At 41.3% G+C, this 26,918-nt stretch overlaps 1 protein-coding gene across 2 annotated transcripts; it reads left to right on the top strand.

The window, feature by feature from the left end:
* Window positions 1–1,245: 1,245 nt before the first annotated feature.
* tnfaip1 (tumor necrosis factor, alpha-induced protein 1 (endothelial)) lies at window positions 1,246–26,833 on the top strand. 2 transcript variants are annotated; one of them, XM_080025029.1, is made up of 9 exons: window positions 1,246–1,385; window positions 2,138–2,198; window positions 2,355–2,710; window positions 3,092–3,261; window positions 6,646–6,729; window positions 9,564–9,616; window positions 9,762–9,957; window positions 19,029–19,222; window positions 26,310–26,833. In XM_080025029.1, exons 3-9 carry the CDS (start codon window positions 2,464–2,466, stop codon window positions 26,410–26,412), a joined length of 1,047 nt encoding a protein of 348 aa, XP_079881155.1. In that variant the 5' UTR covers window positions 1,246–1,385; window positions 2,138–2,198; window positions 2,355–2,463; the 3' UTR covers window positions 26,413–26,833. The 2 variants fall into 2 exon arrangements, with proteins under 2 accessions (XP_079881155.1, XP_079881156.1); XM_080025030.1 differs by lacking the exon at window positions 26,310–26,833 and having other exon boundaries at window positions 19,029–19,849.
* Window positions 26,834–26,918: the final 85 nt, after the last annotated feature.

The following is a 26,918-nucleotide window of genomic DNA, read 5'->3' as shown; positions in this document are numbered from 1 at the left end:
CCCTTTGTATGGTGCTCTGGGGCGGACGTAACCGGATGACGACAGTGCGCCGTCGAAGCTGTGATAGTAAACATCAAAGATAGCTGCGGATATGTTGTTTGAGTTTGAGACTGCTTTGGCCTCGACACTTAACGATTTGGAAGACGGCACTCAAATCTTTCATTAGCAAGTAAGTGGAATGTTCTGTTTTGCAGACCGACCACGGCAAAAGTTAAATTTAACAGTTAATCCCGCTGTTCGCTAAACGAACGGGGCTTAATACGTCACACAGTTCATTGCTCTGATTGGTTGTAGTGCTATCAAATTGCGTGCAGTGGCATTTGAAGAGACAAATCTAATTCATGAGAGGCACCTGTTATACCCCTGGCAGGTAAGCCAGGCAGTTTTTCAGGTTAGAGGCCAGTCTAAAAGCAGCATCACCATCACCCATTGGCAGTAGGATGATTGGATATTCAATAAGTGTGGAGCTCATGTGCATATTCATTAAAAAGAAACTTGTAATACAAAAAAAGTTACTCTTCAAGTATACTTTTACTATGTAAAGTTGTATTGTGGTAGGAGAAAAGGAAAAAATTAAGCCTATTTGGGTTTATTTTGGGCATGTACGATTAGTGTATAGCTCATTTGCATATTAAAATTAATTTTCAAAGAAACTTGTAATACAAAAATGTTTAATTAACATGGATACTTTCATTGTGTAAAGTTTCATTTTGATAGGAGTAAAGGAATAAAATAGCCCTATTGGGATTTATTGGTGTCTCGCCTTATTGGCACACATCTCGGATTGATGAGAATTAAACATATTTCCTCAACTAGGATTTCTTAGGACTTTTAGTATGTTGTTCTGGACACCTCATAGAAATGATCTGAGATGAAAAAAATTATTTTACAATTTGTCTGTTTTTTGGCCCAAAAATGGGTTACTTTGCCTAAGTGCTACATGGAGATGTAAAAAGTGCCCCGAACAGGGCCTTCCAGGCAGCGCTGCCTTTAAGGCTTCGCTGGGGGAACAAAACACCATCTTGTTAGAAACGCCACTGTGTGTCCACATGTTGTCCAGAATGTGCCCTTTTTATTTTTTCGCCCCTGCCCTTCAAACAGTCTGGGTCCGCCACTGTCTCTGCCCATAGATGACACCGATCAGCATGAAAACGGCTCGCAATGCTTGTTACTGTCTGTGGGGGGCAACATTGTCCCTGGCGACGTACAGCCTGCTGTAAAAACTCATCCGAAGAAGAACAAAGAGGAGCTAGTTTAACTTAAGCTAACATACTTTTTTTTTTTTTTTAACAATTCCAATCTCTTTAGAATTACTGTATCACGGCGATACAGACGAGGTTAACTAGCCATACGGTTTGCGGATATCCGAATACACAGAGAGGTCGGTAAGTAAACTTCAAAGTTCTAAACGGATGCCCCGTTAAGTGATATTTGCTGCTGTATTTAGCTGTGGACGACAACGTTACAATCTCCATTGAAAAATTAAGCTATTTAGTGGGTCATTTGTAAGTAGAAAATACACGTCTGGAGAGGTTAAATTGTTTCTGTAGGCTATGCTAGTTTACGTTCTTTCTAACGGTGTGTGTTTAATTCTACCAACATCCCATCATTCAAAACATTGTCAACTCTCAGCATAGGGTAGTTTATCTGCATTCCCTCATACGTAACGAAAGTTTGGCCACTCTATTTGACATAAGCTAACATTAGCAAAACACACCCACGCAGGAAGTAACGTTAGCGGTAGCTGAGAGTGACGCCAAGTGGATTAAATATTGTTTACAATGTTTTGTTGCAATAAAGCTTCGAGCAGTGAAGTTTTGGGAAGACGAATTGTTCATTCCTACTTCAATTCGGTCATAGGCCTACCGAGCCACGAAAGGTCTCTTATAAGGAGATGGATTACTATTTCAAACAAGTTATTTGAAGTGAAAACTTTATTGAGTTTGTTATAAAACTGAGCAAGCGCCACTTTAACAATGTCAACGACCAAAATCTGATAAAAAATTGAATATCAACTGCGAATTTGAGTTATTTCAAGAAAAAAATAGCTGCCTATCGTTGTATATGTGGTAATAAATTGTCCTTTCTGTTCCTCATTGTGAATGTCAACTCATGTGCCCCCTTCCTGCCCCTCTAGTTTCCTGCCCAGCTACATTCCATTAAATGGGAAAGGGAACTGAGGGAAAGATAACAGTGAGGTAAGGTGGCTTTCACTCTATGCTGTGATACATGACTTCATTCACTGGGGATCCTGCTTTGCCAGTTAAACAGGTGTTGTTATAATCAACATTGGCCGCGTTTCCCAAATTACTGCAAAGCTCCATAGAGAATTCTTCCATGTTTTGTTTTGCCAGGAATGATCTGGAGCAGTGAGAGGTTGTGGCGGCCCCATCAGTAGCTGTCACCACGGCGGGGGAGATCCGGACCTCCGTCTGCAGGGTGGTTATCTACCTCCAGAAGGACATGTCAGGGGCCAGCTGTCTGCCCCAACATCACACCCAGCCCGCCTGCCCCTCCGCAGCCCTCCCTCTGGCCTGTCCCAAGACCAAGACCTGCAGTCATCGCAGCGCGGTGGGCCTGGGCAACAAGTATGTCCGACTCAACGTGGGCGGGACCCTGTTTTACGCCACACTACAAGTGCTGACCAGACAGGACTGCATGCTGAAGGCCATGTTCAGTGGAAAGAAGGAAGTGTTCACTGATAAAGATGGTAAGTCCTCCCTGAGACTGCAGACACAAGCGGACACTAACTGAAATTCTTTTGTGCTTATATCTTCTCACAACACATATGTGTGCCCGGCATTACAGGTTGAATTCAGCACAGCAACATGTCATTTCTGATTATCTGTATATGTTGACTATCGCCGTCCAGCATAAACCCTGAAGCCTATCAAGAGAGGGTGCAGTGCTGCGCAGTGGAAACTAGGCATGCATATCTTATCTGCTACTAGTGTTAGTTGCTCAGCATGATCACAAAAGGTGTAGCTAAAGAAAATAAAAGGTTTTACTTAAGTTGACTACTTTTGTTTTTGACGGATGGCTCAGATGTACTGTAGGTGTTGCTGACACATGCTGTGTTGTTTGTGTGCAGGTTGGATCCTGATGGACCGCAGTGGGAAACACTTTGGCAGTGTGCTGGGCTACCTGCGTGACAGCACAGTCGCCTTGCCCAAAGGTCGTCAGGCTGTCCAGGAGCTGATGGCTGAGGCAAAGTATTACCTGGTGGAAGGCCTGGTGGAGCTCTGTCACAACACACTGCAGGTCAGACAAACACACACACACACACACACACACACACACGCACACACACGCACATACACACACACACTCATACACACACACACATGCACGCACACAGAGAAGAGGATGTTGTAAGAACAGTAAGGTATTTTGGGGTGACTGTGTCTCAGGTGGTAGAGCGGGTCGGCCAGTGATCCAAGGGTTTTTGGCGATTCGATCCCCGCCCTGCCACTTGTGTTATGGTTGTTGTGTCCTTGGGCCAGACACTTCGTTGATTCATCATCTCCACAGACCTTCTGTATTCCTCAGTATTTTGCTCTATGGCTAAGAAGTTGGTGACACAACTTTGTTGAAACGTCAACTTCACAACAACAAATCCCTCTACAGTTGATGGCTCTCGATGCTTCGGCTTGACTGTGTGTGTGCTTCTTAACATATCCTCACAGGTGGCCAGGTTTGATTTGCTGTGGATAAATTTGTATATTTCTGCCTCTAGGCAAGCACAGAAATCCAGCCTTTTCTTACCATAGTTCACTGAACAGGGTAACAACATATACTGCACCCATTTAACAAACCTCTGGTCTCAAAACCCCACACTACTAAAAGTGCTGTTTCTATGCATTTGACTGTTCCGCCATAGCGCTAAGGCTAGTTTAAGACCAGAGACACATATTGCAACTTTTTTTTAATACGGCGCTCACCAGAGCCGAGTAGCGACGGCTGCTGTCTACTACTCCTAACCGCTGACAGCCCTCACTCACACGGTTTGTGTGTCTGGTAGCAGCCCCCCGCTACCTGCAGCAGCTAGACAACACTGTGTCTCTCTGAGCAAGAGCTGCCAGGTGAGGTTTGTAAACACGTAAATAGTTTTACACGTCCACATTCAATAGACGACTGCATATCTATATATATAAAAAAAACTAACCTTACCTTGTAGTTATAGCAACTAAATAGTTTGTAAAGTTAGTTTGTAAATATGTAAAGAGGCCTAGGTCATGTGTATACCACCTGGTCAGCATTTTCTATTAATTTTGCCTCTTTCAGAATTGTATATTATGCAAATTAGTTGATTATGTCATCTAGCTACTACTAGTTAATTTTGGGCCAGTAGGCCTAACTATTTTCCTTATAGAGGAGTCAGCAGAGATAGGAGGAAAAATCAGACAGCTCAGATGTAGAAGGGGTTGTGGTGAAAATGGGTCAAAATCCCTTTTCCTAAAGGAATGTCTGAAGGATTTCACATGGTGTTGCAAAATCAAAAACACGATGAATTGTATCATCTGTTTTCAGTGTGCTCCAAAATATGCTGGCAATACAATATCAGTAGGTCTAATATATTTTAAATTGGGAAACATTTGAATAAATGCGTTGCAGGTCTAATTAAGGTCTGCCCCTAAATGTTCTGCTTGCGCCCCTAACAATTCTGAGTTAGGAGCGCCAGTGCTCCCAGTAAAAAAGGTTAGTCTGGAGCCCTGGGTAGTCCACCACATTCTTCTCTCCGCTCACTACTAACTGTTCCATAGCCTATTACACATGCGCCCATCACGTACACACAGCGGGCTTCTTTTTTCTTCTTCTGCATTTTCACCCAATCCGCGGTGCCGAACTGTGATTGGTCCGTACAGATCAATGGTGATCCGTTGCACCGCTACTTGCTGTAAAGAAGAATAATGATTAGCCTCTGCATAGAGCCTCATTTGAATGGGACTCCAGGGTTCAACACAACTTTTTTTTCCTACTGGCCCGCCGGGCCAGTGGATCCGAGTTTTACTGGCCCCTTGTATATTTTCACTGGCCCTGCACACACTTTTTTTTTCTTCATAATTTAGTGTCAATAATTATAATACCTGTATTAGAAAAATAAAGAAAAATAACCAAATCTAAAGGGAATATCTATACTGTAACAGTATAGATATTCCCTTTAGATTTGGTTATTTTTCTTTTAGTTAATTATATGAAATGTTGAGATTGCTCATACACATAATATAAAACCAGGCAAACATATTGAATTTGAAGCCTACGACTGAAAGTATGTGGAAGGAGTCGGCCAGTATTTTAAAGTCCAGTAGTTTGATGATTGTTTTTATTCTTGAATTTGGGCAGTTTAATGAATAGTTCACCTGCAGAAGTCATGATCAAACATAGGGGAAAATAAGAGAGATGAAGGTCTGATCAGTCTTTTATTACTTTTTCTATATGCATTAGGGATGTGAATGTGTCGACCGAATGACCGGTTTTCCACTTGCACTCAAGTTGACTTTAAAAATAGAATAGAAATCCGAAAAGCAGGGAGTTATGCCGTTTTTTTAATGGGTTTTTTCACCGTGTATGCGAGTTCACGTCTGGTCGTGAGCGCGCTGCAGTAGTGTCGTCACTTCAGCATGAAGTGTCAGCTTCACATAATAGTCCGGTGTGGGACCATTTTTCAAACTATTGATACAAAACAATGCAGTGCAAAATATACAGCATAAGTTAAATGCTCGTCTAAGACTATAAAATCAAATTAAATTAAACGTTAAATCACCTTAGAAACACACAATGCTTTCGTCCGAGCATAGCGTTTCACCGTGAGATCTCGCCAGTGAGCGAGTGAGCCGCCACGCAGAAGAACTGTGGTTTGTGGCTAAAATAATAACCTGGGATATTCCCCCCGTTAGCGATGTCAATGGGAAAGACTTCCGCGATCTGATTGTATGTCTCGAGCCTGAAAACACAGTGCCATGTCGGCAGACAGACTGCGCGACTAAAGGAACTGTCCAGTGATCCGAGTCCCTCCGTTAGTTTCTGTCTACAACCGACACAATCACCGGAGACGCATTCACAGCGGTTAAAAAAAGCCTCTCATTTGTATTACCATTACGGCTTTGATGCAAATACTGTAACATTACGGCGGCAGCTAAAGGAAAAGCGCAGTTTTCACTTCATTTTCTGCACCTCAACCTCTGCTGTGGGAAGAAAGAAAGGGGGCAAAGTAAGTCGATTGATTTGACGACTCGCAGGCAGACGGTAGGCAGCTCTGCCAACGGAGCGAGAGTGCGCCCGCTTGTTGCTCCGCCTGTCAAAACGCCCACGCATCGTTTGTCCACTGGCCTTTCATTAAAAAATATATTTTATATTAGGTTTATTATATTGAGTCTTAAATAAACACTGCTTTCATTACGACTCTCAACGCGCATTTCAATGAACCATGATGTAGTCTACAAAAAGATACTGAACTGTGATTGGCCGTTACTGGCCCGGGCGGGACAGTGACTGGCCAATCAACTTGCCCTGCATATGATTTTACTGGCCCCGGGCCAGCGGGCCATTGGTTATGTCGAACCCTGGACTCTTACCCATATCTAAAGACCCAACCAGCATTAAAGGCATCTAACGTTCAGTGTATTTTTGTTTTGTGATGGACAGGACAACAAAGAGCAGCCCCTGTGTGTGATTCCTGTGGTCACCTCCAGTAAGGAAGAGGAGAAGCTCATCCAGTCTTCTACCAAGGTAAACACAGACCATGGCTGTAATGCATTTATTTTAGGGGCTGTCAAAGTTATCGCGTTAGTATCGCGTTAACGCAAACTTCTTTTGGTGTTTTTTTTTGTTTTTTTTAACTTTTATTTTAGTGGTTTTATAGTTTTATACATAGCTATAGACAAAAAAAACAGAATAAGTAAACACATACAATACATACACAACACCCAACCCCCTCTCCCCTCCCCCTCCCTCACATAAACAGACAAGGAATACAGAAAAAAAGTGAAATAAATAACTAAGACAAAATGATTTAAGAAAATAAGCTGTAAATACACAAGAAACAAAACAAAGCTAAAACAAAACTGGGGCAAACCTCACACCTTTTGGATCCCTAAGTGCCGCAGCACTGCGACCCAAATAGCAGGGAATTTATGGGGGTGACCTGACAGCTCATGTCGTAGCCTTTCCACATGTAGAATGCCCACCATTTCCCTCAGCCAGGTATCAAACTGGGGGAGTCGGACTTCCACAGCCTCAGGATACATCTTTTGGCAATTACCATGCCATAAACCATGATTATGCGTGTATTGTGGTCCAATTTTTCCAGGGCTGTGGAATGTCCGAACAGGGCGGTTTCCGGATCAGGAGTTAAAGACACATTTAAAACATTAGAGTACAATTGAAATACAAGACACCAAAAGTTGTAAAGATTTGGACATTCCCAAAAGTGGTGAGCAAGTGTACCCTCGGCAATCTTACACCTGTTACATAAAGGCGAAAGATCTGGGAAAATGTTGTGCAGTTTAACCTTAGAATAGTGCAATCTAAGTGTGACCTTAAATTGAATTAACTGAAGCCTTGAGTTTATAGAGCAGGATTTTATGCTTTTTAGCGCTCCCTCCCAGACATCGTCAGCTATTCCAATGTTTAAGTCTTTTTCCCAGGCTTGCTTTTTTTTATTAGATTTGTCCTGCCGGTCTAAAAATATTCCCACAAAAGATGATATCAGGTTTTTAGCTTCTGGTGAGCCCAGTAAAACTTTGGACAATGAATCATCTGCGGGTAGAGATTCAGAGGATGGTATATTCTGTTTGACATAATTCCTTAACTGTAGATACCTGAAGAATTGAGCTTTCTACAGTGAAAACTTTGATACTAGCTGATCAAATGAAGCAAAGTGACCATTTATATAAAGGTCCTCAACTGTTACTATTCCCTTCCGACTCCAATATCTGAATGCTGAATCTGTGAACGATGGGGGGAAGGCATGGTTATGCCAGATTGGGGCATGTATGGTCGTGCTCGATAGTTCACAGGCCTTCCTAATTTGGTTCCAAATTCTCTGACCGTTGGACAAGGTAAAGTGGTCTCCTCTAAAGGAGGCAGGCGGTCTGGGAGAAGAGAAAAGGAGGCCAGTAAGAGGTTTTTGGGGCCAAGCTTTTTTCAATTGCCAACCAGGGGGGCAGATCACGTCTAATGCCTTTTTCATATGTAAATTGCCAATACATTTCAGTCTTTCCCCCAGAAAATATCTTAGTCAAGGTGGTCACTGCCCCTGGTCATGGGAGGCGCAACGCGCCGCGGAGAAAATTTGGGGGGTATTTTGCTCAAAGATGCCAATGCATCGGTATGTAAAGAAATAAACAACTGTTCATTTTAATACAAAAATACAACAGACACCGTTTTGCAATTTTGTTGCTATGTGCAGGTACAAATGATGTGCAAACATGCAGACAGTACAAAGCACAATTAAAGAAAACCTCTACTGTTTTGGTGCAATACTATACAGACACACTTAATACAAATAATTGACCATACACTTAACATGTGTATGCACATCAAAGTGCAAATTCAACTTTTTAAAGTTCCTTTTTGGATGGGCGATTATTGTGGACAATAGGCCTACTGTGATGCGATAGCCTATAATTCATTAATGGTTAATTTGAGCCTACTTGCTTGATTTATTTTTAAATACAGAAGTTATTGGTCGTTTTGGAACACGTATTTCCCAATTTAAAACATAAAAATAAAGCAGCATTGAAAATTCAGAAAATAAATCTTCTTGGCCTACACTAGCATGCTGTTTGAAAAATAACTTAATAGTTGAAATAATAAATACAATGTGTTTTCCACTTAAAATGACTAAATGCATTTCAAAGACAGTAAAGATAGCTGGACAACAGAGTTCTTCTGCTTCATTCCTCTCACTGCATTTAAATGTATTCATTATATTACAGAGAAATATGTCCCATAAAAGAAAAAGAGCACCAAGCCCAACCCAGAGGACCCTGCATAATATTTTATTTCAAATGAACATTTTAATAGAAAATCCAAGAAGCTTCTAATTCATCCGACCCAGTGTCTCCAAATTATTTGTTCACACAAAATTCCTCAGATTTAGCCTCTTAATTTCCCTCTCAAAGTGCACCAGATTCATGCATTTCACTTTAAAAAGTTTTAAAAAAATCACCCGACCCCCCTAGAAGGGACGGGTGTTTGTCACCTTTTTCACCTCCTATGAGTTTGCAGGTCTGATAACCGTGGAAAAATGTGTGAAATGTCATGAAGATGCTCTTGTGATTGGATTTGTTGTTGATTATTAAAAGATAATATAGCATTAGACATATCCTTTAATCTAATTTAGAAGCCATTCAAAAATTAAGAAAACGTTGGCTTATTCTTTCATGATATTGCACTTAATATTCATAAGAACATTAATTTGATTTCATGAATTTGCTTGTCTTGTCATTGTATTCCTGCCAGGTGGATGAGGCCTACTTGAAGTCAATTCATAGTTGGCACATTTTGATATTAAATCAGTTGTATTCAGATATTTAATGCATTTCTGTCCCCTCTGTTAGCCTGTGGTGAAGTTGGTGTACAACAGAAGCAATAACAAATACTCCTACACCAGGTAAGAAAGCCTTCCCCCAGAGCTCCCACTGCTTCCAAATACAATAAGTACTCGGCATGGGGATCACTGATTATACAAGCTAATAAAATAACCTGCCACAATTGACTAAATCATTGGGCACATGCCTTTGTTTGTGTCTGGATAGTAACTCTGACGACAACCTTCTGAAGAACATTGAGCTGTTCGACCGGCTGTCCCTCAGCTTCAACGGCCGCGTGCTCTTCATCAAAGACGTGATCGGAGACGAGATCTGCTGCTGGTCCTTCTACGGTCAAGGCCGCAAGCTGGCCGAGGTCTGCTGCACCTCCATCTTCTACGCCACGGAGAAGAAGCAGACCAAGGTGAGGACAGGTCTCACTACTCATCTGAATGGATTCGGCCTCTCTGAACACAAGAGGCTTGGCAAAACATCAATAATCATTTGTCAAAACAGTGGAAGGTTTAAGGTTTAACAAGGTTAAAGGTGAAGTTAGTGATATATTTATGTTAATATAAGTGTTAAATCAGTCTTTATTCATGCAGCGATCACTTGTATAGTGTGCACGTTTCATAAAGCCGATCACCCAGTCACCCGCTCTGGATGTAATCGGCAAATAAACTTTTCGGGGATCCCACTACTGATAACCAATCAGAAGAGAGAGCTACAAAGAACTTGTATTATTGCTTTAATTGCCTATAAGATGATCAGAGCTCAAGATGACGTTGAACAAGTCATAATTCCATAGTTACTATCTATTTTATATTGCTGAATAAACAAGTTTTCACCAAAACTGTATTATTAAAGTTTCTCTCCAAATACAAAATTTAAATTTGAACACACCATGATGACCTTTTATTTACCTTCGCCTAATATTTATATTACCGAGCCGACCTGGGGCCTATTTCAGGTAGCTGGTTTTACATACTCTGGGTTTAATCCTGCGCTCTGAGTTGGTCAACTCAGAGCCCAGGGTTGACGAGCAACTCTGGGTTTTCGGTTTCAGAACAGTGGATCAGCGTTGGGTTAATCAACTCTGAGCGTGTTCACTCTGGGTGGAGCGTGTGCATAAAAGCCATCGTCAATGGATCGCTGATAACATGATTCACCATGGAAACAGAAGAAACAAATGCTTGATCCTCCCACTTCTCCACTTCTCAAAAAAGAAAGCAAGCTATAATAGGCCTAGGCCTACTGTGCAGTAAACAGACTTTCGCTTCTTTTAAATGGGGAGTGAAAGATATTACCGTTTGACACATAAGGTGACAGTTTCCATTGTAGAGCCTGATTGTTTTATTACTAGATCCCTTGTCCTCTAGTGATCACAGTTTAAATTATTATATTATTTCTATATTCATATTGGGCTATTTAACGAGGCTTGTCTGCGACTTTGGGATGACACAATTGAACAGTAACGATCGCGTGCAGCCGCAGAATTACATTTCAACCTGACATAAATAGCCTATGTTCAGTGGCACAGATGTTAAAAAACTACTGATAATGATAAAAATAAATAACGAGATACATACAATACAATAGGTTTATTAATCTGAATGTAAAGCATGTTCACGATGTGTAAGGTGGCCACATATGAACGGCACGAGAGCTGAGAACAAGGCTACTGATCAGATAAATGATCGATCAAACGTAAAATCATCAGGAAATTATAAAAACATCCCGATGGAGATTTCTATCGAGTGATTTTGCTTTAAACTGTACAGGGTTGCGTTGTGACAGTGACTCTTTCTTCAGTCGGAGCTGCAGCGTAAAGTGAAAACAAACTCAGGGTAGGTCTAACCACCTATCCAGCAGGTTAGACCCACGGCGTATGTTGCCGCAGTAACTGACTCTGCTTCTTGAAACGGAAAACCGAGAGTTTCCACTAACTCAGAGCGAACAAACTCTGGGTTGCCTCAAAACCAGCTACCTGAAATAGGCCCCTGAACACAACACATTTGACACCGTTAGCAACTTTTTTTAAGCTAACTAGCTCTATATCCCATGCTATATCCTGCCGATTTTAACATGGATTTGAAAACTGGATAACTATTTTTAACTGACTGGACTTTTCAACACCGTCCGGTTGTGTGATTTCTACCGCTGCTTTGAATGATTGTTGATGCGCGTGATGCCGACTCTCCGAGCCCGTCTGCAGCAGCAGCAGCTGTGCGCATTTATTTTTTTTTGACTACTGGTAGACGGATACTGAGTTGAAGGAGTTTTATTTTTTAACCCAAAGACAATTGAAGGTAGGCCTACAACACTTTAATATGCAGTCTATGGTGCGGACCAGTGATAAGATATGACACTGAAGTGATCAGACTTTTAAATTACACTACTCTGCTTGACATTTAACATTACGTCATAGGACCTACTGGACTCGATAAGGGTATCGATAAGCTCAAACGTTATTGATTTTCGGGTTTTGAATAAAGCGGAACCGGGTCCTTCATAGAACCGGGTTTTGTTCCCTTCCCTACTCATATCCTGTCCAACCGTTTCCAACATAAATGATCAACGCAAAACCATTGATGATATTGATATTCTATTATTCATCATCATTTGGAGCGTCCAGGCAGGGCGCTTTTGGAAAAAACTCCAAACATCCTTGCACTGCTCTAAATGCCCTGCTACTATGTTTCAATCCAATAGGGGGAAAACTGTTAGGGACATATTTTGATGTACTCACACTTTTTTTTTTGGCATTTTTATGCTTTATTGACAGTGTTAAGAGACAGAGGTGAAATGGGGCAGAGAGGGGAGTGACATGCAGAGAACGACCGCGGGCGGGAATCGCACCCGGGTCTGCTGCTGGGCCCGGCCCGGGGGGGAAGCCCTACCAACTGAGCTAAGGGCGCCCCATGTTCTCACACTTTTATAGATGTTAATTCACGTAAATTGTGGGAGGGAGCCAGCATTCAGCTGGCCAGGGCCGGTGTTGCCACAGTTACTTTGAAAAAGTAATCAGATTACTGATTACTAGTTACTCCTTAAAATAGTAATTTAGTTACCTTACTGATTACTTGATGTTAAAAGTAACTAAGTTAGATTACAAGTTACTTTAAACGTTACAGGTTTTGAAACCCATATATCTCAATTTAAAACATGCACATATTAAGATTCATTGAACATATATAAAATGAAGCTTGTAGGCTAGTAGCCTATAGGCATACTGTTTTCAAAATAATAAAAATTATGGTTTAAAAAATGTAATGAAAAAAAAAAGTTTTTTCCCCCCATGAAAATAAATGCATTCCTCCAAAGTGCAAAGACAGTTGCAGTTAGGGCTGGGCGATATATCGAATATATGCGATGTATCGCGAGATGTTCTCCACGGGATGTATAAAATGACCCTATCGCGACCATCGAATACAAATTGGCACGTAATGTGTGTTTTTTAGCCGCCGCCGCCACCGGCAAACTCGCTGGTGTTCGCTTCTCTCGCTCTTTCCTGTGGCTCTCTGCCTCACAGACTCGCATGCATTGGCAACTCACTCACTCCCCCCTCCCAACCAGAGTCTTCTGGGCGCACACCTGTGACATAGTCTGCAGTGTGCGCTGTGTGTGTTTACCAGGCCCCCAGGACTGTGCCTTCTCAGAGCAGCCAGCATGGACATGTGGCCAATCCATTGGTACTGCATGCTATGAATGGGGCTGTGGGGTGGAGCTTATTTTCATGCGGCCCGTAGGCAGATTTCCCGTCCACACAATACAAGCGGCGAACAAGATTGTGTCTCCGCAAAATTTTTCTGAATATCAATCATAGGCTCATACTTATCTTTAGACCATATACTATTAAAACTGAAGTTTTTTCATTTCAAAACGCCACCTCAAGCGTTTTATTAGCCCAACGCCTTTTAACGGCTTTCAGTTGGTTTTCGAGGGAGGAGGAGGGGTGGGCAGCCATGGGCTGAGCTGAACAGAGTCGTAGTGAAACAAATGTTTCGGTTTTCGGCCCGGTCTCCGAGAGGGCTCAGTTCTTTCTTTATAGGTCCATGCTCAGCAGTGTTGGGAATAACGCCGTTTAAAATAACGGCGTTAGGTAACGCTGTTATTTTTTCAGTAACGGGGTAATCTAACTAATTGCTTTTTCCGTCGTTACAACGCCGTTATCGTTACTGAACGTTAAATGCGGTGCGTTACTGAATTGATTGAATAAACTGTGTAATCCGAACGCACCCCTGGCTCCATACTACACAAACTGCTAGTGAGGAGACCGGTGTGTTTTAAGTTGTGTTTTATTCAGTGTGGATGACATAATAACTGTCAGTTAGCGCCGTCACGTCAGTCAGCCGGAGCGCCTGTTTAGTGAAGTTTCTTTTTCTTTCTCTCTCTGTTGTGTGAGCTTGCACATTGCCGCAGTAACCACCTATCAATCCACGGTTGAAACGTGCTCTCCCTGAGTTTGTTTGCATCGCCCTTGTGAGTAAGTGCATGGAGTTTCCCGATCTCTATAAATTATAATTTATGCACGTTATTAAACGGTCGCGATTCGCCGGTTGCAACAGCTGTTTAGCGTGTCATCACAAGCCGAATATTGCTATTGTTCTTTTGTAAAATGCATGTAAAATAAGGAAATAAACATAGGATAAATCCTTAGTCCTCCTCTCATCGTCTCATGCGTCATAGTCTGACGTTTTTGGCCTCAAGTGGTGTTTTAGCCGACACCCCTGAAGTGAATCCAGTGATAGGCCTATAGCAGAACAGCACGGTACATTCAGCAGTTTCCTCTACTACTTTTGTTGAGAACAACATACTTGAAGTACAGGATAAACCTCTTGCTGTCTGTTGATGTGCAATAGCCTACATATTGAAGGTTATGTAGCCTACAAGTAGGCCTACCTGTCTGTTCTACTCATTTCAACTGACTTGTGAAAACTGCTCAGAAAAATCCAAAATTGTTGACATAGCCTAGCAACTTTTTTTTTACTGTAGGCTAACGCAAATAGTTACTTTCCCTGGTAACTAGTTACTTCTATTATAAAGTAATTCAGTTACTAACTCAGTTACTTTTTGGAACAAGTAGTGAGTAACTATAACTAATTACTTTTTTAAAGTAACGTTCCCAACACTGATGCTCAGTGCACGGCTCCATTAACTTCTTGTGTCTGAGGTTTTCCCTTTACTTAACATGAAAGACGTTGATAGTTTTTAGGCATTTTGGTGACTTTTTAACGCTTAGAGTCGCCGAGGGATTTGTAGGCCCTGTTCCTGATGAGATGAAGGCTAGTGGCTACACGGGCGAAAGAATGGGGGAGGCGGGCGCTTGACAGCATAAGCGGCCGCTGTACAGAGCCTGGTCCTTATGAGAGGAAGGCGAACGAGCGCCGGGGGGGGGGGGCGGATTACTCCGACTTCACGAGAGTTTTTGATCCAACGTCACACAACCACGGCATCACATTTATTACGGGCAGCCTCTTATAATAGGTTCATGTCAGCACCAAGGGAGGTGCACACCATTTATTAACTAAAAGTCTGTGTAAAGTAGGCTACATTTGCGAGTTTTTTTTATAAAATAAAACATAGTGTTTTAGTGATATTGCAGGAGGGCTAGATCAATGGGTATGAATAGCATCCAGGAATGTTGCATCGGTTAGAATGCAAGGAATGATGATGATGAGACTTTGCTTTCTTTAGACCAGTGATATTCACTATTTTTTTCAGGAGAGCCGCACTTACAGGACAATGTCAACAGGAGAGCCATTTTTACCGCAGAGTATCAAAAGCTATACATCCAGTCATACATTTGCATGCCTGCTAATTAACATGAACCAGTGTTTCCCACAGAATTTTGTGAGACAGGGAACAGTCCTTAGGGGGGTCCGGGGGCATGCTCCCCCGGAAGAAAATTTGGTACTTTTTAACCCAGAATGCATCAATCTGGTGCACTTTTGGAGGAAAATTAAGAACTGTGTGAATGTGTACTATTATCTGGAATAATTTGAAGACACTGGGTCACATAACATGGAAGCTATTGAAGAATAAATGATTATCCTACTTTTTATTCAAATATTTGTAAAATAAATTATGAATTACATATTATCAATCATATATTACCCCCCCCCCCCCCCCCCCCCCCTGGAATATTTTTTTTTTTTTTACCTTTCAAAGGTAAATGCATCAATCTGGTGCACTATGAGAGGAAAATTAAGAGGCTAATTCAACTGTGTCCTGTGTGAGCTGTTTAGCAGCCAATTATTTTTCTGGAATAATTCATAGACATTGGGAACCCTGCCTGATCAAAGTGAACATACAATATGCAGTTTAGCCAAAACACTTCATTTTCCTCGTTTGTGGAGCTCTGTATCTGTCCACCTGGTGCCCAACTGGTTATGGCTAGAAATCTATACATTTTCAGCACATGTTCAGTCAATCTTAGTCCTTATAACACCAGTTAAATAGCCAGCATGAAATGTTGAAATCGCATCCAAGCTAGCGTTGTTGCGGTACCGTGCGTATGGTTGCCAGGTAGTTAGTATCCTCCAATTTAAATGTCCAATTTAGCGATCTAAAACGAGATCTATTTTTTGCAAATTATTTAATATACTCCATATTCGTGAGCATGCTTGTGATAGACGGTATGCATAACATATTTTTGTTGGCCGTGAGTTATTATTTTTTGCCCACAGTAGCCCAATCCACCCAAGAGCACGTTCTCCCTTGTAATGCACGAAAACCGAAAATCTGGCAACCCCGCTGTCAGTCTGCGTAGGGCTGAGCAAGTTTAAATATATTTTCTAGTCTGTATTTCCACCTTGTAATACCGCTGTTGACTTATTATTTTAATACTTATTTGTAAGAGAGCAGCCACGTTAGTTTAACAGGTTTAATGTTATAAATCTGCTTGTTTTTAATGGTTTTATGAAATATCTGTTTTAATTGCATGATCATATCACTGTATTTTTTTATCTCTGTTCTTATTGGCTGTTGTCCATTCACCTTGGCACCGACGTTGTTGGTCTAGAGCGTGTCAGGTAGGCCTTTCACACCAAAAAGAACCATGAGCCAGTTCCGGGCTGGTGCTGCTAATCCCCTAGCTGTATCCCATTCCAGAGGCCGCATCCTTCTAAGGACGCGGTCTATGAAGGCCATAGCCTGTGAAGGCCGATTCGAAGGCCGAACGAGCGTTGTTAATTGAGACGGTCTCCGCAGGTCTCGGTTTACGAGCATTTCCGGTTTGCGTAACAAGCAGTTACCTTGCGTGACGACTCGCCGCTCCTGTTCTGCCTAGCAACCCTGATTGCTGCCAACGGAAACAGCCTTTTCAACGGAGGAAAAAAGAAAAAGAAGTTGCCTACCAGACGAAAAGAAAAAAAAGTACAAGAAAAAAAGAAAGGAAGATACAATTTAAGAAGATGGAGCAACACATTGCTGTTTTGTTATTTTTTATTTTATTTTATGCCATATCTGAAAAAAACGCAATGAATCTTGGGATATGTTGGGCCGCGAAGGATACATCTGTTGGACCCTTCAAAACCGTGAAACAAAGGCTGCATTTCTCGGCCGCATATGAAGGAGCCTTCCAAATGGAACAAGCCTTTGCGCGCCGCTATGACGCAATCGGTCTTCAAATGCAGCCTTCGTAGGCTGCGGCCTCTGGAATGGGATACACCTTATGTCTGTGTCTTGATCCTGCGGGACTTCAAAGTCTCATGCAGCCCAGCTTCAGCCAGCCGAAGGTCCAAGTCGCACAAGATGTCTAACCATGATGCTGTGCGCTCAGCAAGACGCGCGTCAAAAGTCGGCACAGACTTTGGCCTCACCGAACAAGCCAAATGTTTATTTCAGGGACGTCCCTTCTTATTTAAGCAAGATAATACCGAGCCACATTCTGCACCTCTTAATAGAGCTTGGCTTCATAGGAACAGAGTGCTGTCCATACCTGTCTCCCTTTAAAAAGCACCACAACATATCTCAATGGAGACCCCGAAATGTTGAGCATTTAAAGTTGTATTTCAAGCGAGAATGGGAAGTAATTTTGTTTTCAGAATGTCAACTAATGTCCTCAGTTCCCAAACGCTTACTCAGTCATGTTAAAAGAAAGGGTGATGTAAAACAGCCCTTCCCACCTTTTTTGAAACGTGTTGCAATTTTCAAATTGTATATTTGTATATTTACTAGGGCTGTCAAACGATTAAAATTTTTAATCAGATTAATCACGGGATTCTGTGGATTAATCACGATCAATTCTACCATTCGAGATAGGCCCAACAAATTACCATTTTCTCTGTATATTGTTGTATGAATTGAAAGATAAAGGACAGAAGGTGAATATACATTTAAATGTAGTTTTTTATTAATTGAAAATCCAAATGATGGTGTAAATACTGCAAATAAATTATAATCAACTAAAACATATGCTACCACACCATACTTCAATTTGGCTGTCTCTATTCATATGTCTTTGAGCAAATATAGCATAGGCTATAGAATGGCATTTATTTGGTGAATACATGGTTTTGCATTCCTGAATACAACCTGATTGCTGTGTGTGTGCGTGCGTGCGTGCATGCGTGCGTGCGTGCGTGTAAAAGGCCCCAAAGTTCATAAATTAGTGTTTGATATTTCTTACAGTGTGTTAAGATGTTTTTGTTCAGTGTGGATAACTGTCAGTTAGGGCCGTGGCGTCAGTCGGCCGGAGAGTCTGTTTAGTAAGTTTACTTTCTCTTCTCTCTCGGTCAGGTGTGTGAGCATGCATGTTGCCGCAGTAATCGATCATTCCACATGTGAAACGTGTTTATTTGAGTTTATGTGAATCACCCGTGTGTGAGTAGGCCTAGCCTACATGCAGTCCCGATCGCTGTTATAGTTTATGCATGTTATTAACGGCCGCGATTCGGGGTCGCAACAGCTGTTGTAACGTCTCCTCACGAGCAGAGTTTAAGCCTGTGTTTCTTTTCCTGTGATCTATGCTGCTGTGTCTGTGAAAGAAGGAAAATAAAGAGCGGATAAACCATACACCTACTCCTCCTCTCCTTGTCTCATGCTCATAGTCTGACGTTTTTGGCCATAAGTGGTGTTCTGGCCGACACCTCTGAAGTGAAACCAGTGATACAAGCAGATCAGCGCGGTAGGCCTACCGGTAGGCTACATCCACCAGTTTCGGATCATTATGCACATGCGTTAATTGCGTTAAAAAAATGAACGCTTTAATTCCAGAAATTAATCACCCTGCGTTAACGCGTTAATTTTGACAGCCCTAATATTTACTATTTACAAAAAACTATAAAGTGTATCAGTTTAAACAAATACATATGATGTATTTTTACTGTTATTTATTAGATACACATGAAAAAGGATTAGGAAATGATCACATTCCATATTACTATTCACATTTTACACAACGTCCCATCTCTTCAGAATTGGGGTTGTATATAGTCAGTTGAACATTTATTGATGACAAAATGAGTTGGCATCTTTCTGTCCCCACCTCAGGTGGAGTTTCCTGAAGCTCGTATCTATGAGGAGACACTCAACACCTTGCTTTACGAGACCATGCCGCTGCCCGATAACTCCCTGCTGGAGGCCACGCGCCGCACCTACACCAACAGTGGCTCCCACAGCGAGGAGGAGGACGGGCCGGGGGGAGCCGAGCCTCAAGGCCGCGTCCGCAGAATCCACATCAAGAGGTACAGCACGTATGACGACCGGACACTGGGCCACTGAGCCTGGAGCCACACACCTGACGGACACATTTCAGCTTTCACATGGAGCGTGGACATTATTCAAATGTGTAACCTGTTGACGCTCATACCTTTCTCTTTTGGATTGTTTTACTCTCTTACTTTTACTTTACCACTATCTTAAGAAGTCCAAGTTGTGGCCTTGATGTAATTCCATTGGACTTTTTGCCCCCAGATAAGTGTGGTGTTGTCTGTTCCATCCATCATAATTTATGAATTATATTATCAGGAGATTCAGAGAAACCACTTCAAATATCCTGGATTCGAGGAACTGTGTAGTTTTTTTTTAAAGAATTTAATATAGATGAGTAGTGGCGGGGAAAATCACTAATATGCACTATTTCTTAAAATAAATGTCAATCATAGCACTTACACTCTGAGGAGAAGAGCATGTTTCATATTTATAGATTGTATTTTTCATATACACCTTTGCAACATTTACATCTGTGTGTTGTTTGCCAAAGATGAACCTCTTAGTTTTTTTCCAGAATTAGTGTGCCTCTAACATGTTTTAAAGGAGTTTACCATAATGCCTTTGTTCCAGTTGTGAAGATAAAATTTCTCGTTATTCAACTCCTTTGTCTTTGTGCTGCTTTTAGTAGGCATGCCATTGCTGCAGCAATCATCAATGAGCAGACATGCAATATACGGGTGCATCTCAACTGCAATATAATATAATTTATTTCAGTAATTTAATTCAAAAAGTGAAACTATATATATTCTAGATTCATTACGGCCTCTGCACACATCCTGCGTCTACCTCTGGATCGCGTCGCCTTACCTTACTGCTGTGTCTCTCGGACTTTTCTCGGACACACATGGAACGTTTCAGCAGCTGCTGCAGCAAAGCCCTATCTTTCTACATAGAGTTTTCATAGATAATTCCCATTAAAAATGAAGTTCTTTCGTGTCATTTATGATGCATATGATTTATATTGAGTCTAATATTGAGTCTGGACAGTAATCCGTGCAGCCCATTGCTTTTTTTTTCTTTTCTTTTTTGCCACATTTTCGCTTGTTGGAAGTTTTATTTTGAAAGGGACACACCAGGAAATGGTGAAACTACAGTGAAAGCTCCCGGTATGAAGTCAATATGACTCAGCAGAGTATTTCTCTGTCAGTTAAAGCAGAGAGACCCGAGAGAGACGCGCGGCTCTCAGAAGAAAATAGGCGAGCCTCCTGAGGTGAAGGGGAGCGTCGCTGCAGACGTGCCTCCGACGCACATCAGCAGTACGTCTGAGGTTGGATGTGTGCCCGCTCTAGGTTGATTACACTGTCAGTGACAAAAAGTCAGACGCAGACGCGAGGTAGACGCGCAGTAGAGGTAGGATGTGTGTGGAGGCCGTTACACAGTTAAGTATTTCAGGCCTTTTTTTGTTTCATTCAGTTGATTACGGCTTACCACTACAGGGGTTGACACTAAGGTTTCAAAAGCACTTGCAAGTACAGGTAATGTTGTACTTGCCCGAATGTCGTGTTGACTTGCCCAAAAAAAACAAAAAAAAATGTTAAACAGTGATATATGCTTATTAAAATATACATTTTAGCGAACCTTATCTCTTAAATGCAAGCACTGCTTACTTGTCTCTTCCTAACCACATACAACCAACAACAATTCATATAAGCCTAGATATCATGACATCACACATACAGCCAAGAGCTTGGTCCTGCTGCTGCATCGTGAAAGGGCCTCTTTTTGCCATGCACCTGGCCTGGTTTTGGTGGTCTCAGAAAACTCAGTCTAGCTATTTTACTTATTTAAAACGGTCACATTATGCCAAAAAGTGATCGTCTGCCATAAAATGATTAAAGTCCACCATGTTAAAGCTATTGCCCGGTTATACTGTAAGTAAGGAGGGGGATCATTAATTTCTTTTCATATTGATACCATTATAAAGACTCCACAATCCAAATCTTTATTGATACTTTTGTATTATTTTGATAAAAGAGAACTGGTATTATTGTATTATTGCTTTAATTGCTTATAAGCTGAGCAGAGCTAAGGATAGGACTTTAAACAGGTCCATATTCAATCATTCCATATTTAGGCCTACTAATTATTTTATATTGCTGGGAAAACAAGTTTTTCACCCAAACTGTATTATTCAAGCTTCTCGCGAAAAACTAAAAATTATTTTTTCTTGATGTTACATTTGAACTCATCATGATGTCATTTTATTGACCTTTGCCTAATAACAGTGGCGGCTCCTGACAATAATCTCAGGGGGGGCAATTGTTGCCATGATGGGAAATATGACCCAAAATTAACCTAAATCAGATAGCATATGACAATGTCATATTGCATTTAACTGTTTGTTTTTCCTGTTCATCTGGCATAACCACTCTGGCAACATTAGACAAGCATTGCACTGTACAGTATTTTTGGAAATTAAGTTAGTTAATTTCTTGAATAAAATTATTTTAGCTCTAAAATGATTTAATTATCCGGCTGTGGCCATCACAGATAACTTGTCATCTACCAGTGTGCTCCTCAGATAGGCTTCCTTTAAAAGTTAGGAGACAAAAATGGATGCTGGCATAGCATGTGCAACATTAACAGTGCTAATCATCACATTGGTTTGGGTTACTACTGTCTACAGCACTTGGTAGGCGGGTTTATGTCGGACGGTGAAAGCAGCTGTCAGCTAAACGACGATCAACAGCTGATCGCCGTTCAATAGCCGATCAGCTGTTGAACGGCGCTGGCTCGTATATGCAGATTGATGTTTAATGTTTGTTTTACCTTTTCTGAGAGATGATGCATAGGGGTGACACCCAAAGTTATCCATGCGGTCTCTGTGCTGCCATCAGGATGGATAAAAAGCCAGTATACAGTCCATATCATCATGCAGCGGCAGCAGGACAGAGCGTTAGCGCATTAGCATCCTGCTAGCCTCGTTAGCCGTTCAAACGAGCCCCGTGAAAATCCGCGTTTATAAGATCCCCCAATCCATCTTGGTAGATACTTGCTTGATGGTTACATTTTGTCTGGGAAAGACCTAGTCCGAGTCCGATCAAGTAAGTAGCTTGCCAGCCTAGCCTGAGTTGATATAAAGTTGTGTTGGTCTTGAATATGACCGCTCTGGGCTGCATACTGGACATGTGATTGTATCAGTCACTGTAATTGGTTTATTGTTTACTGTACGTATGACGACAACACGTTAGGGCGAGCACCCCCGGAACCCATAGAGATTGCATTGCGAGGCTTGCAGTTTGAAAAAAAAAAGTTTTACATTGATGTCTATGAGAGCGCTGGGGGCGATTTTCAACCAGCCCGACATCGCCCCAGAGTGACGGTACAGAGCACAGACGCTGATTGTACAATAATATTCAGACTTAGATGCAGGTAAAAACTGTATTGAAATCATAAATTATGATTATTAATACAAAAAAAAAAAAAAAAAAACATCATTATTATTCATTATTATATTTTCGTTTTTTGCTGATATGGCTCAAGGAGGGCGGCGCCCTATCGCCCTCTATGGGCGAGCCGCCACTGCCTAATAATCATTTTACTGAGCCGACCTGAACACATCACATTTGAACCGTTTGCGATTTTTTTTTTAAGCTAACTAGTTATTATCCTGCCGATTTTAATATGGATTTAGGGACTTGCTAAACAGTCTCTCGTTTGTTGATCACCGCTGCTTTGAATCAGCTTTGAATGAATGAAGAGACGGTGCCGAGCCCGTCTGCAGCGGCTCAGCGGACAGGTTTTTTTCCCTTTTTTTTTGGAGACGGAGTTGAAGCGGGTTGAAGGAGTTTCTTCAACACAGTCGAAGGTACAACACTTAAGTTGAAGATGACCCGACTCTACTCGATATTTAAAATTACATCATGTGACCTACTGGACTCCATAGCGGTATCGATAAGCTCAAACGTTAGGCCTATTGATTTCTGGGTTTTGAATATAGTGGAACCAGGTCCGTATAGCCTAATTAGAGCCGGCTTTTGGAACGTAGACAGCGAAACTGCGCGCACACAGGCTGTTTTGTGTGTGTGTGAGTGCGAGAGAGAGAGAGCGTGATGCTGCTGGCTGCCGCGCGCAGCTGCTCAATTGCAAATATAGCCGATCTATTTTGTGTGGGTTAGCGGGAAAAAAATAGTTTTGCAACTCTACAACACATGAATAAATAGCCTAGACTACTGACAACCCCTCTAATATCCACTTGCCCGTTCGGGAAACCAAAAAGCAATCTCAACTTGCCCGAACATTATTTTCACTTGCCCCGGGCAAGCGGGCAACCGTTAGTGTCAATGGCTGCACTACAAATCTAGCATCTCAAAATATTATATATAATAAACAGTAAATATTATTATATTACGCCTCAAACACACTGGACGTGGAAGTGCTTGGTAGCTGGGGCAATTTCTTGACAGATCTGTCCGTTTACACCAGCCAAGCCATGCAGCGCTCCTCGTGCGCGCAGCACAGATCGTTTCGGCGTCTGCTCTATTTTAACCTTGAGCAAATCAGACAGAAACCACATTAAAAACCCCATTAAACTGGATAAACAAACACGTTATTAATGTCTTAATGTGTTCATTAAAGCAGGGAAAGAACAGGGGCGCTCCTCCAACTTTCACTGTGAGATGGTGAGAAAAAATAACTGATTAATAAATATCAACTAGGAGCCACTGGTGTGGACATACATGCACCGTAGTTAGAAATAAATAGACACATACCGTGTATGGTAACACTTTACAATAAGGGTACATTAATTAATGGTTAGTTAATGCTTAAGGGTTAACTAACCATTAGTTAACTGTTAACTAATGTGTCTAGTAAGCATTTACTAATGGTGTTCATGTTAACTAAGGTATTAATTAATACATTATTTAATGTTTATAAATATCCTATATTAACCTTAGTTAATACATTAATTAAGCATGAACCAAAAGTTGATTAATATAATAATAAGCATGAATTAACTGTTAACAAATGTAATTTTTGTAACATTACTTAAGCATAATTAACCATTTATTAATGCTCTTTGTGACCCTTATTGTAAAGTGGGAACAATTTATCCATTAAGTGACACTTAATAAATGCACACCAGTGCTGAATAGGCATTACTGAAGTACAATTAACCTTAATAGGCATTACTTAAAGTTACAACGAGTAAGTCGGCACGTTGGCGACACCTTTGAACAAAAGCGGTAGTATTTTTACGACGCCAGCTGTCGTGAAGCTGTTTTCTAGCTCGTGCAGGGCCTCAAGATTCAAATAATCAGGAAGCAATATAGTGCGTGTCCGTGTGTTGAAAGTGTGAGGGCACCGGACTCTTTTCGGCTCGGTGAGAGTGGTTAGTGACAGAGCATCAACTACACCTGACTGCAATGAGTTGATCCATTGTCACCTCTCACGGAGCTGAACGAGTATGTGTCCCCAGTCCCCACACAAAGCGAATGAACGAGAGACAGCAGTTAGTTATGGATCACGATGAGGTAATGTGTTTATGTTGTTGTAAATAATGACTATTTCAGATGAAATATTTCTGCGACCAATACGGATATGTGACCATAGAGCATGCACGAGCGAACCGAAAATCGGACTGGGTGTACGACCAGATCAAATGCAGTAATAAAAACTATATAAAAACGTCTTTCTTTGCACTGATGGTCTCGTTTGCTGTTAAAGGTCATTTATGATTATGAGAGGAAACATGAGGCTGTTTAAAAGATATTTAAATGTTACTCGTTGCCGCTTTAAGTGTAATTAACCATTTATTAATGGACTTTGTGACCCTTATTGTTAAGTGGGAAAAATTTATCATGAATTAACACTTAATAAAGGCATACTAGGGCTGATTAAGCGTCACTTCAGCATAATTAACCATTTCTTTAAAGGTATTTTTTGGGCATTTTTATGCTTTATTGATAGTGCAGAGAGACAGAGGTGAAATGGGGCAGAGAGGGGAGTGACATGCAGAGAACGACCGCGGGTGGGAATCGAACCCGGGTCTGCTGCTGGGCCCGGCCCGGGAGGGGGACGCCTTACCAACTGAGCTAAAGGCGCCCCCCTAAGCACCGTTAGCATGAGGCTTGCGCTGGCTAGCTTCACAGGTAACTCTTAGCAGTAATTGTAGCGGTGGCTAAATAAAGTGTGTGTTTATAGACACCAAACCATATGTGAATACATGTTAGCATTTTCTATATTCAAAGTGCACGTTGCTATTCCAGGCTAAAATGGGCTTAAGATGAGCATGTCTTGTGTAGAATGGTCATAGAGATTAGGGCTACATGTTTTTTTTTTAATGAATAAATAGTGTCAATGTGTTAAAGATCTCCTATTATACTACTTTTCTGGTCTTAATTTCTTGTTAAAAACTGCTATAGAGCAACCTGACACGAATCACATCACAAAAAAACATGTAGATTTTCGGGAAACTCTTCCTCTCATCTGAGCGAGCACAGCAGTCTGCTCCACACTCGGCTTTGTGCTTCTCCGCCACCCCCCTCCTGCAAACCCCACTCCGTTGTGATTGGTTACCTTCCTTCCAGAACATTTTCAGCAGCGCCCGGGGAGATTTGAGAGCAGGAAGGTGGGGGCATGGCCGGAGCTTGCCTGAGCAGCATTACCATACATGGAAACATCCGCTTTCGTGACAACAAGAATATCTGGAAATTCTGAACCGATTTGAACACGTGATTTCTCGACCGGCTGCCCTAGTGTTTAGTGCTCTGCACAGCCACCCCAGACCGTCAGCAGGGAATACGTGTAAATGCATGTACGTCATTATTTGATAAGCTAGTATGGTTAAACATGACTATAAATCATTATAACAACGTTTATAGGTCATAAAAGTCAAAAAGTATCATAGGTCCTCTTTAAAAGTTCAGTGAGAATTTTATTTGATTAAGGTACCAAAGATATTTCAGTTAAGCAATGCAGGGCATTATGTTATAATAATAATACAGAATGTGGAATTGTAATGCTATGCGATAATGATTTAGATAAAGGAAACAAAAATGCATTTGAACTGTTAACTGATTATTTTTATTTTTTTTCATACATCAACTGGGTGACTAGACAAGATTCTTGGATTCCAGCTGCTTCATTTGGAGAGGAGCACCCAGGCCTGGAGTGGCCAGCAAACCCAAGAGCTGGATCGAAAGAGAGCGAGAGATTATAAATGAGGGTCACCCCTCAACTGATCTTTCAAGTATAAATAAAGGTTAAATGAAATACATATGTGCTCATTCAAATAACAGTGATAGGGCCAGGTTAAACTAGTGTTTAGTCACAATACAGTGATCATTATTTTGTTGTATCTTCAGTCCATAATTAAAAATGGAACTGTTATGTTCTTAGTGTATTTCATTTTTGTTTATGTTGGAACAATGATATACACTTGAAGGAAGAGAGTAGAACATACATATATTTTACATTTACCTGTTCAACCTACTGCTGAGTCAGTGTGTCTTGTTTCACCATTGCTGTTAGTAATCCATTTCCTCCTGTGTGTTCATTTCAGAGAAAATCATTAAACTGGATATAATTTGTTGAAGAAACTATTTTGGAGTTCTTTGACGGTATTCATGTCAAATGTGAGAGCCGTGTTTCCAAATAAAACTAAAGATTCTAAATAAAATAACATTTTCTTTCTTTTTAAAATTGTGACTGAATTGTGTTGATAAC

Source organism: Ammodytes marinus, assembly GCF_949987685.1.
Source record: "Ammodytes marinus genome assembly, chromosome: 3".
Classification (NCBI taxonomy): Eukaryota; Metazoa; Chordata; class Actinopteri; order Uranoscopiformes; family Ammodytidae; genus Ammodytes; species Ammodytes marinus.
Note: the sequence above shows the minus strand (reverse complement) of the source record. Positions and strands in the feature narration are given on the sequence as shown.

Excerpts from the sequence above, each read along its gene's own strand:
- tnfaip1 (XM_080025029.1), top strand. The coding sequence starts at position 2,464 with ATGTCAGGGGCCAGCTGTCTGCCCCAACATCACACCCAGCCCGCCTGC. Across the intron at positions 3,262-6,645 it reads TCTGTCACAACACACTGCAG|GACAACAAAGAGCAGCCCCT; the intron begins GTCAGACAAACA and ends TGTGATGGACAG. Across the intron at positions 9,617-9,761 it reads AACAAATACTCCTACACCAG|TAACTCTGACGACAACCTTC; the intron begins GTAAGAAAGCCT and ends GTGTCTGGATAG.